The 13,113-nt window shown below is 39.8% G+C and overlaps 1 protein-coding gene across 6 annotated transcripts in view; it reads right to left on the bottom strand.

The window, feature by feature from the left end:
- Positions 1–13,113, bottom strand: part of RAPGEF5 (Rap guanine nucleotide exchange factor 5) — a 131,513-nt gene that overhangs the window by 26,229 nt on the left and 92,171 nt on the right. For 5 of the 6 annotated variants that reach the window (XM_083405378.1, XM_083405377.1, XM_083405380.1 and 2 more), the window contains 5 exons: positions 5,171–5,249; positions 4,872–5,016; positions 2,852–2,949; positions 1,353–1,383; positions 451–529 (listed from right to left, as the gene is read on the bottom strand). In XM_083405378.1, coding sequence (XP_083261504.1) covers positions 451–529; positions 1,353–1,383; positions 2,852–2,949; positions 4,872–5,016; positions 5,171–5,249 — 432 coding nt within the window. Of the gene's footprint in view, positions 1–450; positions 530–1,352; positions 1,384–2,851; positions 2,950–4,871; positions 5,017–5,170; positions 5,250–9,689; positions 9,782–13,113 lie in introns of those variants that run through there. The other variant, XM_083405381.1, reaches the window with a different exon arrangement.

Below are 13,113 nucleotides of genomic sequence, written 5' to 3'. Positions count from 1 at the left end.
GCCACAGGTTACCCAATCAATCATGTTAAAGGCCAAACATATCATTTGACAACTCAGGTTTCATCTTTAGCTGAGTTAATATTAAACTCTTAAGGCATTTCACCTGAAAGGTTGAAATCTAGATACATGAAATGATCCCAATATCCAATTTATTTTTCAAACTATTATATATTTTCACCTCCATAATGTGATTCTTTTTATCCTTATTATAGATGCTGGGAGAAAATTTAATGTAGCAGTTGACACTTTACATTTTCATAGGAAGAGAGCCATATTTGACAAAAGACTAAGCACTATTTTCACTGCATTGGATGCTTCTCAACTCATAGCTCTATGGTCTTTTGAGTGGTTTTACCTTTGTAAAGAGGTTCTTTATTTCCAACATATATGCAGAAATATAGTATAATGACATCCTCCTTGTTTCCTTTGCTCCGCATCCATTATGCTTACCTTCCTCTGTTTCATTCACAGTCCCTCTGTTCTGGAGCCAGTTCTCCTTGAGACTGAACTGATGTAAAATGGCTTTATGCTATGAGGGAGGGAGGTGGAAGAAAAGAAAAAATGAACAAAATGCAGTTACTGAAACATTGAAAATAAATCTGACTGCAAATGGTTGAGCAGTTTAAAAAAAAGAAAGAAAAGGGAACAAGAAATCCACCCACCCTGTTTGGGCTAAATAAACTGGGAGCTGTCATTTTGGACATGTGGAAGTAGTACAAATTTGAAAGAATTCTGAGAATAACTGCAAGAAGGTTTTGTAATAAATTTCAGCACAATCTTATTTTCTACTTTCTATGCTTCCACTGTCATATTTTGAAGAGTATTGTACCCCTAAACTTTAATATAGTGACCTCCTTGACCACAGCATCATATTTCCACAGCAACAGTCTAGCCTAAATTTTTGGATACCATCTTCTTCTCTCTCCCTCTTTTTGGGTAACATTCCCACCCCCTCTCCCTCCCTCTCTCTCTCTGTCTCCCCCACACACTACACAACACCCTCTATTCCAACAGAGCCCCCTGACATTTGCAATCATTATCTATTTCAGATTTGCTTGCTGAAATCTGCTCCGTTTCAGAGCTGTCTAACTTGAAGCATGCAAGGACATGCTGACTGGCTTTTGCTGAATTCTGGCATCTCAGAACAGACTAGTTAAACACTAATAATGCCAGAGCGACTTTAGCTTAGCTTGCATGACTAGAAGCAGAGGTGAACTGTCAAGAACAAATGCTTTTAGCAATGCTACCTCTACAGGACAGCGTATTTAATGGCCGTTTGCCATTATTGATTGAAAGAACTAGACGGTTAAAAAAAAGAAAGGTACACACCAGTAACCAATTATATGCATTACCTTTCTGTGAGGTGAATATTCATCTACAGTGCTGAAACAAAAAGGCAATACATTAATCTTGCTATTCAAAAACTAACTGTTGATATTATCCAGATCTTTGCCGTTAACAAGAGCAAAGAGAAGAGGACATTAAAGGCTATGCCCAAGGAACAAGTGTAGCATTACCTGGAAATAAGTCCTACTGAATTCAGTACGACCTGTGCAGATATGAGCTTGCAGTTTACTGAGAAGTCATGATGCTGCAACTGACCTCAACTGTATGTAAGGCAGAAGTGCTTGTCATTAACTAGCACCTTGTTTCATATGACAAGAAATAATTTTACAAGATTTAAGTGCTTATTTTCCTATGGAAATTTTCTTACAAAACTGCAGATCTTAACATTGCACACCTAAAAGCCAAATGGATCAGCATTCTGTGCTAACCAGCAATGTAGGAATTTAAAGTTTATTTAAAATCTATACGTAGCGCATCTTCAGCCAGTAAGTTCTTTGGCAATACTTAACATCCAGTCTTTCAACAATTATATAATTTTAATGACTGTGCATCATATAACATAGTGCATGTCTTAATGTAGGAGCCAAATGTATTTAGCTCACACTCCTGTAAGAAAAAAACACACAGTTATTTGTGCTTAAATCTCCAACTTAGGTCCACAATTTTGTCAGCTGCTTTAGGATATGGTGTAACCACAGTCAAAAAATTGAAAGGAATGCAGGATGTCTGAAAAAGGAAGAAGGCTGCAATGTGCAAAAATTTCAGAACCACTAGCGCAGCTAACAGGAAAATACAGAAGTAACCAGGAATACACTGTCAACCATTGTTGAGCAATTACTTGCTTTAAACTGTGAAATAATTTCATTCACTCGTCTTGTATTTCGAAAAATACAGGAAATCAGGTGTGACTACAACAGACTTAAGAAATGATAAGGATTGGCCACCACCTCAAAGGTTCTTCCCATATAGAGCAATCAATAATGGCTGCTTACCCAGCCACAGGGTGGGTGGCAGTTGCGGCCCATCAGCGAGGCACTGGGGGGCGCAGTGCTTGGGGGGCAGACCAGAGCGGAAAAGTCTTCACTCTGGTCTGCTGCCAGCTGTGCCTGAGTTTGGGACAGCAGTCGGCCAAAGAGCACAGTGCGTGGGTTTGCGACGGGTTCTGTTGTCTAAATTCTTAAATACAATTCCCTCTCTACTGCAAATATTAAAGACATATTAATGTAACAACTAGCTACAAATCTTCTGTTTACAATACAAGTCATAGTAGAAGGATGAATTAGTGTGACGGAATCAGAATTACTCTATTTCTGCTAACGCTGTATGTGTCAAACATGTCGTATCAAATTATTCCTTTGTAGTTGCCTGAACAAATATTAAACGCATGGAATGACACTTACGCTGCTTCTGGCCTCACTTCACTCAAGTAACAAAAGCATAAATTGTCAACTGAAAACTAATTATAACTCTGCAAAAGGCCTTAAAAAGCAAAGCAGCAACTTACTGACGACGATGCATTCCCAGCAATTTTTGAAATTCTTTCAGGTCTTTCTCAAGCACAGGGTATTCGTAGACATCATCTAACACATTCCTGTATATTGTCTTGAAAGTAAGGAGTGGTTGAGAGAGAGAGAGAGAAACACACACAGAGAATCAATCAATCAAATTGATCTGATGGCTAAAGTACAAAACATCATACCACCCCTTTCAGGAAATCAGTTGTTAGCTTGTTAAAGCAAAACTGCACCAATGCTTTCAAGCTAAAATCTCTCAGCGCATAATTTGTTTAAAACACATCCACCAGTCAACGATAGCTGATGCCTTAAGAGGCAGTCTCCATACCCTTCCTAAGTAACGGTGTTAAAAGTGTCAACTCTCATTAGTCAGTGCAAACATTCTAAAGTGACATTTCAGGATGTTACTTAAAGCCTGCCATAAGCTCCCAAGCATCTCTCCTAGGTGTAATACTAGATTCATCACAGCTCTGTCGCCCAACAATCGAAAGTACAACAGCAATACTAACAAATAGTAGACTGTACTTATACTGTCTTGAATGCAGTAATGAATTTCAAATCTCAGGATCAGATCTCTTTATATTTATAAGCCTTTAATAAAACAAAACAACAATAGAAACATAGGAAGCTGCCTTATGCTGGGTCAGACTATTGAACCATCCGAGTTGGTATTGTGTATATAGATTTGCGGTGGTTCTCCAGGATTCTGGAGATCCTGGGTACTGAACCTGGGATCGTCTGTATGCAAAGCAGATGCCCTGCCACCAAGCTACAGTCCTTCCCCATGTTAGGTTTAGCTCCTGAGCTAGTTTTAGCATAAAGTTCTGGGCAGCTCCAGCTCAGCAGGAGTCTTGGTCCCTGTCTCTCACTCTCCCTTACTACAATGTGCATACAGATGGATCTTTTTCAAAAGAAAGATTCTTTCCCCACATAGCCTAGTCTTAACTCCTTTAATAATGTATTTCCAAACAGATACCCCAACAATGGGATGATCAGTTTTATCTGAATGGTGGTACACTTGTCATAAATGCCACTGATGCTTCAATAATGCTGACACACTTACAAAACTTATAAAAGATCACAAAAATAGACCACCTCGTGCATTCTGATCAAATAAGCTGCAGATCTTAGTCATGATAGATTCCCTTTAATATCAACACTCCAACAGAGAGGATTGTGCTAGAGTCAAATGTTAGTCATGAGGCAGAGTGATGATTATGATCTTCAAAAAGTAGTGGTGAACCTTAGTGGCAAATATGCCACAAATCCAGTCCAGAGTTTGAGATGGTAGCAATCAAGTGAAGAGCACACTTCAGTATTGTACAGCTTCACCCCAGTGCCTTGGTAGGTTTATCTTTCCAGGCTTCTCCATTACGCAGCAAGGCGACATGGGGTAGGCAGACAGAAGTGGGGGACTGACTAGGCAAATTCACCTGCTGTGGTAAAGATGCATCATAAATCCCACAATGCATGCCATGCCACACATGCAAAAGGTCCACCACCCATGCTCAGAGAGAAAGAGCAATGCCCTTAAATTATTAGTATTTGTAAAGTTGTTTTTGCATTTAATAAGTTCGCTTCCCATCTGTTTCTCAATTTACAAGCATATATCAATGACATTAGGGACGTGGGTGGCGCTGTGGGTTAAACCACAGAGCCTAGGACTTGCCGATCAGAAGGTCAGCGGTTCGAATCCCCGCAACGGGGTGAGCTCCTGTTGCTCGGTCCCAGCTCCTCCCCACCTAGCAGTTCGAAAGCATGTCAAGTGCAACTAGATGAATAGCTACCGCTCCGGCGGGAAGGTAAATGGCGTTTCCGTGTGTGCTGCTCTGGTTCATGCTGGCCACATGACCCAGAAGCTGTACGCCGGTTCCCTCGGCCAATAAAGCGAGATGCGCGCCGCAACCCCAGAGTCGGTCACGACTGGACCTAATGGTCAGGGGTCACTTTACCTTTACCTTTATCAATGACATTATCATATAGTGCTGAAATGCAGCTGTGTGGACTTACCTTCAGAAATTGCTTAAGATGCTCATCTTCATGTAACCAGTCTTTGTAAAGTGAAGTCCACTGAGACACCAAGTGCAATACTTTTCGTTTTCTGCAAGAAACATCTATAATTTCTTCCTTCCCTTGATGGTTTTTAGCACAATAAGTATTCCAAGTTAAGGAACCCACAACCAAGGAAACATTAAATCTCAGCTTTAAGAAATGAAGAAGGTTCATTTGGTCCTCCTCCACGACTCATATTTAAAAGCTAATGTAAAGTGGGTTAGGGAAAATTAAATTAATGCACCAGTGAAGGATATTGCCTTAGCAGAGCTTGACACAAATCATCTGTTGTCATGAAGACTGTATATGTGAGAAGGAAGTCATCTAGAAGAGTCTCTGCAAAGAAAGTTTGAAAAAAAAATTTTTTTTTAATCACAGTACAACTAAAATGTTGGGTAGGCATGATGTCATAGCTAATACTCAAAACATGACAGGAATAAAGTGGCAATAAGTATGGAAGATCACTCAGTATCAAAAACACTGTGTTCCCAGGCTCATCCCAAATCACTGAACTGGATCACTGATTAGTTTGCCAAAGACTCATAAACCAGAAGGGTTCTGGGTTAGAATTGTGGTCCATCAGTGGGGGAACATGTCTCATTTCAGTTTCTTACACCTCCATCCCTATACCAGGGGATGTGTATGCCCAGGGGTTAGAAATAATCACAATTATACAATGCTATAACCCAAATCAAACACCCCAAAGTTGAATTGTTTGACATATTCAGTCTGTGGTTCTTTGTTGTGTAGCTTGGAATACCCAAAATGTAGACAGTAAAAGGACAAATAATTCGCAACTTGTGTCTTTAAAAGAAAATGAAATTTATTATAGGAACATTTGCAGTATCCAACATATATAAAGTAACTATGTACACAGACTGCATGAATAAAAATATATTTCTCGTTGGAAGATCACCAGCCAGGGCTCAGAGCCAGGGCTCAGTCACTAGATCCCTACCAAATGCACTTCAGACTTTGGTGGGAAAAGGACAGAAAGGCCTTTCTTACAACATATTAAAACCTGAGTGAAATCCTATAGGAGATGGTAACCTAGTACCCAGCTGTTAGGGCTTTATCAATATACTGTGAAGGACACAGAAATATTAAAGTTTGCTTTCTAATGACAATTAGTGGCTTTTATTTGATCCCAAACTGGAAAAATAACTGAACTTGCCCTTTAGTATCCTCAACATTTCTGTGATTTCCCAGTGCAGGTATTTGAATTTAACTAGATAAAAGTCAGACAATTCATCAGTTGAAATTTCTAATGTCTGACAGCCCTAAGACAAAGGATTTAATAGGCTTGTGACTGATATGTGATTTACTGCTGTGAAGCAGGTACTTGGGTCTGGCCAATGAATAATCAAAATGAAATCAAATGCAATTTTCAAATGCTGGTGCGATTGACACCTGAAGTATGGAAACATCTTCTATATATAATGCTAAACATTAAAAATCATCCAGCATTGTCTTTTTACCAGTTGAAATGTTTTAAAAAAAGAGATAATAGGCAAAATATCCAAAGCTTCTATTATTCTGGCAGCCTCTTGAATCCCACTGATTTCAAAGCAGAGTTTTCTAGTTTAAAGAATCAAAAGCCAATCATGCTTTAGATAGAAAGAGCTCCATGTTAGAAGTATGAAACTCCATGGGTCCAATTTCTGCATCATTTGCACATTCCCATTTTCACTGAACTCTACATGCATGCGTGAAATTGACTGGATAATAAGACCTCGGGAGGTTTAACGTTCAGGATTTCCTAATCACCATTCTAAAAGACAAGGGAATGTTCTCTTCCAATGAATGGGAGCGACCCTCAGAAGGTAACAAGAATGCTGATTGTAAATGCTCTCATGGAAAGGCAGGGAGAGGCATCTCCAGTAGCCTGTACTGCAGAGATAGCATGGTCATCTCAACGTATCCCTTTTGTGCAGGCCCAGCTTATCTCCCAATGTTCCCCAGTGCCCACCAAATCCAACCCTCACCAACTGGCGTCGTTGTCTCATCCACTCAGTGAGACTACACAGCTGTGCCATTCTAGTTGGCACTGCATGTGGAACCGGCAGCATCCCTGAGAAAGCCATCTTTCAATCTACAACCCAGAAGCCTATATTTTGCTTCCAGAATATCACAACTACATTTCCCAGTGTCATTGGTGCCAACCTGCACCATAACTGGTGTCTTTTCCCCAACACATATCAACCAGGCTATCTAGCTGAGAGGCGACACCTACCACTTTCTCACCAAGCAGGCAAATCCTGCGGTCTGCAGACCCATCACATACCCAGCTTCCTGTGTCTCTAAAGACATAATCACTCACTACCAGCTTTTCTCAACCTTCTGGAGGAGTAGCCTTGGCATGAGAGGATAACTACCCATCACACAAGGAATGAGTCCCTTCTTAAGAGTCACTTCCTCCTTCTCTCAGAGTGGTGACCTTCTTCCCCAAGACACTCATTCTCCATGACAGCAGGAAAGCTATCATCCTGGAACTGGGACACACCAAAATACAGTGTCCCCAAAGGCAGCAAGCACTACCCTCTCTGCTTCTCCAGGTCAACCACCTTGGCCTCAAGGGAAAATCCTGTTCCCTGAGGGCCAGGAGCTCATTTACTCAATTGGTGCAAAACAATTAAAATCAAACTACATTTGGATTTAGTAAATTATTTTATACTATTCAATGAAAAGATTCCAGTATACTATGAAGTTATCTCACTACTATATAGTCTGCACTCTTTTGTCCCTATATAAATGGTTAGTTTTGCCATTATGGCCAAATCCCACATTTTATCTAAGTAATATTTAAAGGATAATTAATCTGGAAACTTGCAATTATTTGCATAGCATGTTTTGGCAACAGGAAGCCTGTAAGACACTAATTTCTTACGTTTTTGACTTACTAATCTCTTAATGTAATTCAAAATAAAAATAGATAGATAGAATATTCTAATACCTTTTCTCCTATAAGCTTAATTTTTGTCCCACAGTTTTGAGCAAGTTTTAAGTTGTGCAGTTTTTTGTTTATGGAGCCTATTGTCTTCACAAATGTAACAAATACACTCTTTCAATGTAAAACACTGATCACAACTTGTAAGCTAAAGGGCATTATCCATTCTCTTCTCTACTCTTTGAAGGGCAACATGAATAGAGATTTTCACAATTTGTTTCTTTGTATACTTGTTTAAGGAATCAACTACCTCATTCCCTGCAACACCACTCCCATAGTTCATTCTTAAAATACAATGGTTGAGAGAGACATTGAATTCGGAAACAGATTTACAGATCAGGCTCAGTTTATAACTGTGTAGATGATGCAAGCATTCCTACAAGATTTAGATCACACAGGTGTTTATTCGCAAAATACAATTGTAAAGAGCAACATCACACTTGTGCATTCCCATTAAAGCCACAAAAACGACAGCTACGGGTTAAAATAAAAATTTGGAATACAATTAAAGAGCCCTATATTTTATTCTCAGATATAACACAGGCTGTCTGCATTCAAACCACACTTCCTCCATTCAGCCTCCTGCCTGGCTGCAGCAAATTTCCATCTTAGTGACAGTTAAACAGCTTTTTGAAGCCAATGGTCTGGCTCGCACATTGTGCTAAGTCAAAGCATGGCTTAGCATGACTGTGTAATCATGTGGGCTCTGGTGGGAGATTGCAGCTGCTTTGCTCTGCCCTGGTTGTTCTGCTGCTGTCTGAACCTGGGCTTGTGATTTAGCTTTCTCCAAACTACAAGCTGCGACCTATGGCCTCCAGCTTGTAGTTTGTCCAGCGAGAGCTAAACTGGTCCCTGATAACCTCAGTTACCAGGACACCAGAGTTATCAGGAATCAGAATTGTCTGCAACAGCGTTTCCTGGGGCATTTATGCTAGTCTGGACTTAGTCCCTCTCTCAAAAGGCTTTGTATTGTTTTGAAGCATTACGCATATTTAGAAAGTTATGTTTCGTAGGAGAGTAGACATGTTGCCAGAAAATCCCCTCGAAAGGAATATATCAAGTACAGTGGTACCTCAGGTTAAGTACTTAATTCGTTCCAGAGGTCCGTACTTAACCTGAAACTGTTCTTAACCTGAAGCACCACTTTAGCTAATGGGGCCTCCTGCTGCTGCTGCGCCGCCGGAGCACAATTTCTGTTCTCATCCTGAAGCAAAGTTCTTAACCTGAAGCACTATTTCTGGGTTAGCGGAGTCTGTAACCTGAAGTGTATGTAACCTGAAGTGTATGTAACCCGAGGTACCACTGTAGCAGCTTGCATATCATAATTCGTCACCCATATCACATTGTCCCTTAGAATATTTCCTCAGTATGTTTTCTGTGTAAAATTAAAAGCTCAAAACATCTGATCGCTCAATATACTGTACAAAGAACACACTTTATGAACACTAGGCAGTAAATAAAATTAAATAACTTGAAGTAAATAATGTCTAATTACTGAATTGTAATAATGTAGAGTAGCAGCCGAGACTAAAGCTCACTAAACCATTTCTCAATTAGTTTCAATTCCCTGAGAAGTATTTCAACACTTGACATGCTAGGGTACTATTACAGGACATTGCTTAGTAAACTGGTCTATCTTGATGAGCAATTTGCCTTTCTGGAAGTATCATAAGCTATTATAATTGTATTTTAATATCTACTCATAAATAATTTTTACAATCATGAAAATAGATACATCCGCTATACCACAATAAACAAACAAAAAGCAGTGTATCTATAATCACATAACTCAAACTCATTTGCTACCAAAGAAATAAATAATTTCTTACCACAATATCACTGTAGAACAGTTTAACTGGAAGGGAATGACAGAGAGGAGATAATTCATTGCTCTATAGACTATGGCTTCCCTCCCTTCTTACAGACCACTTTTCCTGAACTGTTCATGGTGGCACTCGAGGTACCAAATCTGGAGTTTAGTTGTCGTGCCCATGAGGAAGATATGTAACTTCCTGCTTCAGATGAAGTATAGAACAAAGGAAGCCATGGGCAGTGGTTCACCAACTGTTTTGGGCCCATGGGTATATTGTTCTGGTAACCTCTAGGTTAGATTACTTCAATGTGTTAAATGTGGGGTTGCCTCTGAAGACGGTTTGGAAACTCCAGCTGGTGCAGAATTCCAAGGTCAGGCTGCTCACCAGGACAACGACAATTTGAGGACATTACACTGATCTTGGCTTGACTGCACAGGCCAGTTTGTTTCCGGGTCCAATTCAATGTAACGTTTTGGACTGATAAAGCCTTAAATGGCTCAGGACTTAAATACCCCACTCTCCCCATATGAATTGACCTGGACACTGTGATCAGGACAGGGTTGGAGGTTGGCAGCATGGGAGCAGACATTTTCTGCAGTGGTTCCCCATTTGTGGAATGCTCTCCCCAAGGAGACTCACCTGGGGCCTTCATCGTCATCATAGTACAGTCGTACCTTGGATCCCGAATGCCTTGCGAGGCGAATGTTTTGGCTCCTGAATGCTGCAAACCCAGAAGTGAGTGTTCTGCAGTTTCCACAGCCAATCGGTTTCCAAAAGTTTTGGAAGTCGAATGGATTCTGTTCGACTTCCAAGGTACCACTGTATTTTGAAAAGATATTCATTACATATCTTTAGAAGCCAGGCCAAATCATCTCTCTTAAACAGGCGTTTGGCTGATTAACATTCTATGGTCTGTGGGAGGTTCATTTTACTATTGGTTCATTTTATTTTGCTGCTCTTTTATTATGTATTTCATGTTTTTAATTTGTATTTTTATCTTGTGAACCGCCCTGTGATCTTCAGGGTGGTATACAAATTTAACTTAACAATAACAATTTTACAAACCACAAAAACAATTGGGGGCCCTACATGCATACCTCCCCAGATCTCTCTCCCTCTTTCTGCAGTGATTAGTTTGGGGGGGGGACACGACACATTTTATTGGCTAAGGCAGGCTTCTTTCATGCCAAATTTAAGCTGAGTGTGTGTGGCAAGAGCAGGTCCATGAAAGCACATTATGTGCTTACAGGTGTCACAGTAACATGTGAACCAACTGAATTTTTAAGACACTACAGATAATTATAGTGAAAATGACGGAAAACTCAGAAGAAGAAAACACATTAACACAAACTTTATATAGCCACCCACAAACTGGCGTACTAATCTATCATCAGAACCCTCTTTTACAATCAGCCTAATAATTTCAAACTGAAAAAAGAATGCCTGAACCTTAAGATCTTGGGGTTTGCCCCTTTCTCTGGAACATTACTGTGTGAACGATGTTGGCTGGAGTCCATAAGAAGTTTTCTTCTAAAAAAGAGATTCTGCAAATGCACTTTGTTTCACAGCCAAAGTTGATTACCATAACTGGGAGTTGAGGCAGCAATGATTTCGCTGTGGATGTGTAGCTTATCTAACTCATTTTCATTATCTGGAACACGGTGTTCTGCAATATAACCTGAAGGGGGCCTGATCTTGCCACAACATGCAGAATGAATTTGAAGGAATCCGAGACCTTTCCAGCCCCATCATTCTAAGATACCAAGCCTAGGTTCTGTATTAATAATTGCATACAATGGACATTTAAGGAAACAGCCAACAGTTACCAAGCTTTATTTTAGAGTAGCAACATAGAATAACCAGTGTAACGTGATGTTACAGTGGAAATAGAATGCCTTGTAAAATATTTTAAGTGCTTTTGAACCACATCTGTAAATTTTCTGCTGACGGATGTTTCCACAAAGGAAACTAAATTCACCACAAATTACACACTGCAAATGATTCATTCAGCTGTGAGCAAAGCTCTGCAGAAACAGCTCTAAGAATGCAACTTGGTTTGATTAAATATAAACAGGATTCCATCTATAGTCTTCATCTGAATTTTAAATATATTCTGCCATGCAGCAGATCTTCTTGTTCAACTTTTTTTCTAAAAGGGACTAACACTTCATCTCGCGACTTTTAAACTGTCCCTCTTTGTTCTACCTCACACATACCGTACATTCACATCCTATAACAATACAGCGGTGCCTCAGTTTTCAAACTTAATCCATTCTGAAATGTTTGAAAACTGAAAACTCAATAGCCAACAGCTAGGCCTCAGGATCTTACACTCAGAGGAGAGGCATGTTTGACTTTCAAGGCATGTTAGAAAACCAAAGCATTTCCTTCTGGGTTTATGGCATTCAAAAACCGAAATATTCGTCAACGGAGACATCCGAAAACCAAGGTACCAGAAAGGGGCTGGGCTGAAAGCAAACTGAGGTTGGTGGGGCACTGCCTCCACTGGGAGGAGCTCTGGATGAGCTGCATTAACATATAACTACTTGTAAATTTATACAAAAAGGTGGGTTTAAGGTGGTTTTAGCCATCTTCCAAAAACAGAAGAAACAATGGAAGTAAAATGCATAGTAAAACATCACAATTTCCTAAATCCAACCTAGATCAGCAGCCTGGGGAATTATTCTAACTCAATATAGTACTGTATTGTATAATATAATAATTCTTCATTTATCCTCACAAATGAGAGTACTCCCCCATGACAAGGGATCATAATTATATTTTACAGTTTCCAGCTGGAAGAAAACAGAGGCCATAACATGATTTGTCCAATATTACACATTGTTTTTTCCTTGAATGAGCTGCAATCTGTATATCACCCAGGTCCAGATCCACTTTCACTACTCTGTTGGTATCTTTCTTTTCCAAGGTATTGTGACAACACCCAGAGTCTAAAGCCTTTGGGTCAGAAGCCTCTTAAAGAAATGATAATTAAAGCACATTCTATGAAACTCCTAGCATCATTAAAAAATTTAATTTTAGACACAAACATTAAAAAAGCTACTATCTACACTTCACAAAATAATTAATGAGTTAACAATTTGACAACGTAATTCTATAAAAGGACAATGGGAATCTAACCTAGATATATAAACTGAGGAGGTGCACTGGAATAATTTGTGGGCTAAAAAACCTTTTAAATCAGTGTCAACTCGCATATGAGAGAACACATTTAAATTACTACATCAATGGCATCTGACACCATTAGGATATAGCTACATCAACAAAACACTCCCATCCCAGTGCTGGAGATGCTGCGACAGAATAGGTACAACATTCTACATGTGCAGCCCTTCTAAAGGCAAAGGGTAAAGGGACCCCTGACCATTAGGTCCAGTCGTGACCGACCCTGGGGTTGCGGCACTCATCTCGCTTTATT

This window comes from Podarcis tiliguerta (genome assembly GCF_965153285.1).
Source record: "Podarcis tiliguerta genome assembly, chromosome: 12".
Lineage (NCBI taxonomy): Eukaryota > Metazoa > Chordata > Lepidosauria > Squamata > Lacertidae > Podarcis > Podarcis tiliguerta.
The sequence above is the reverse complement of the archived record's forward strand: the minus strand, read 5'-3'. Positions and strand labels throughout refer to the sequence as shown.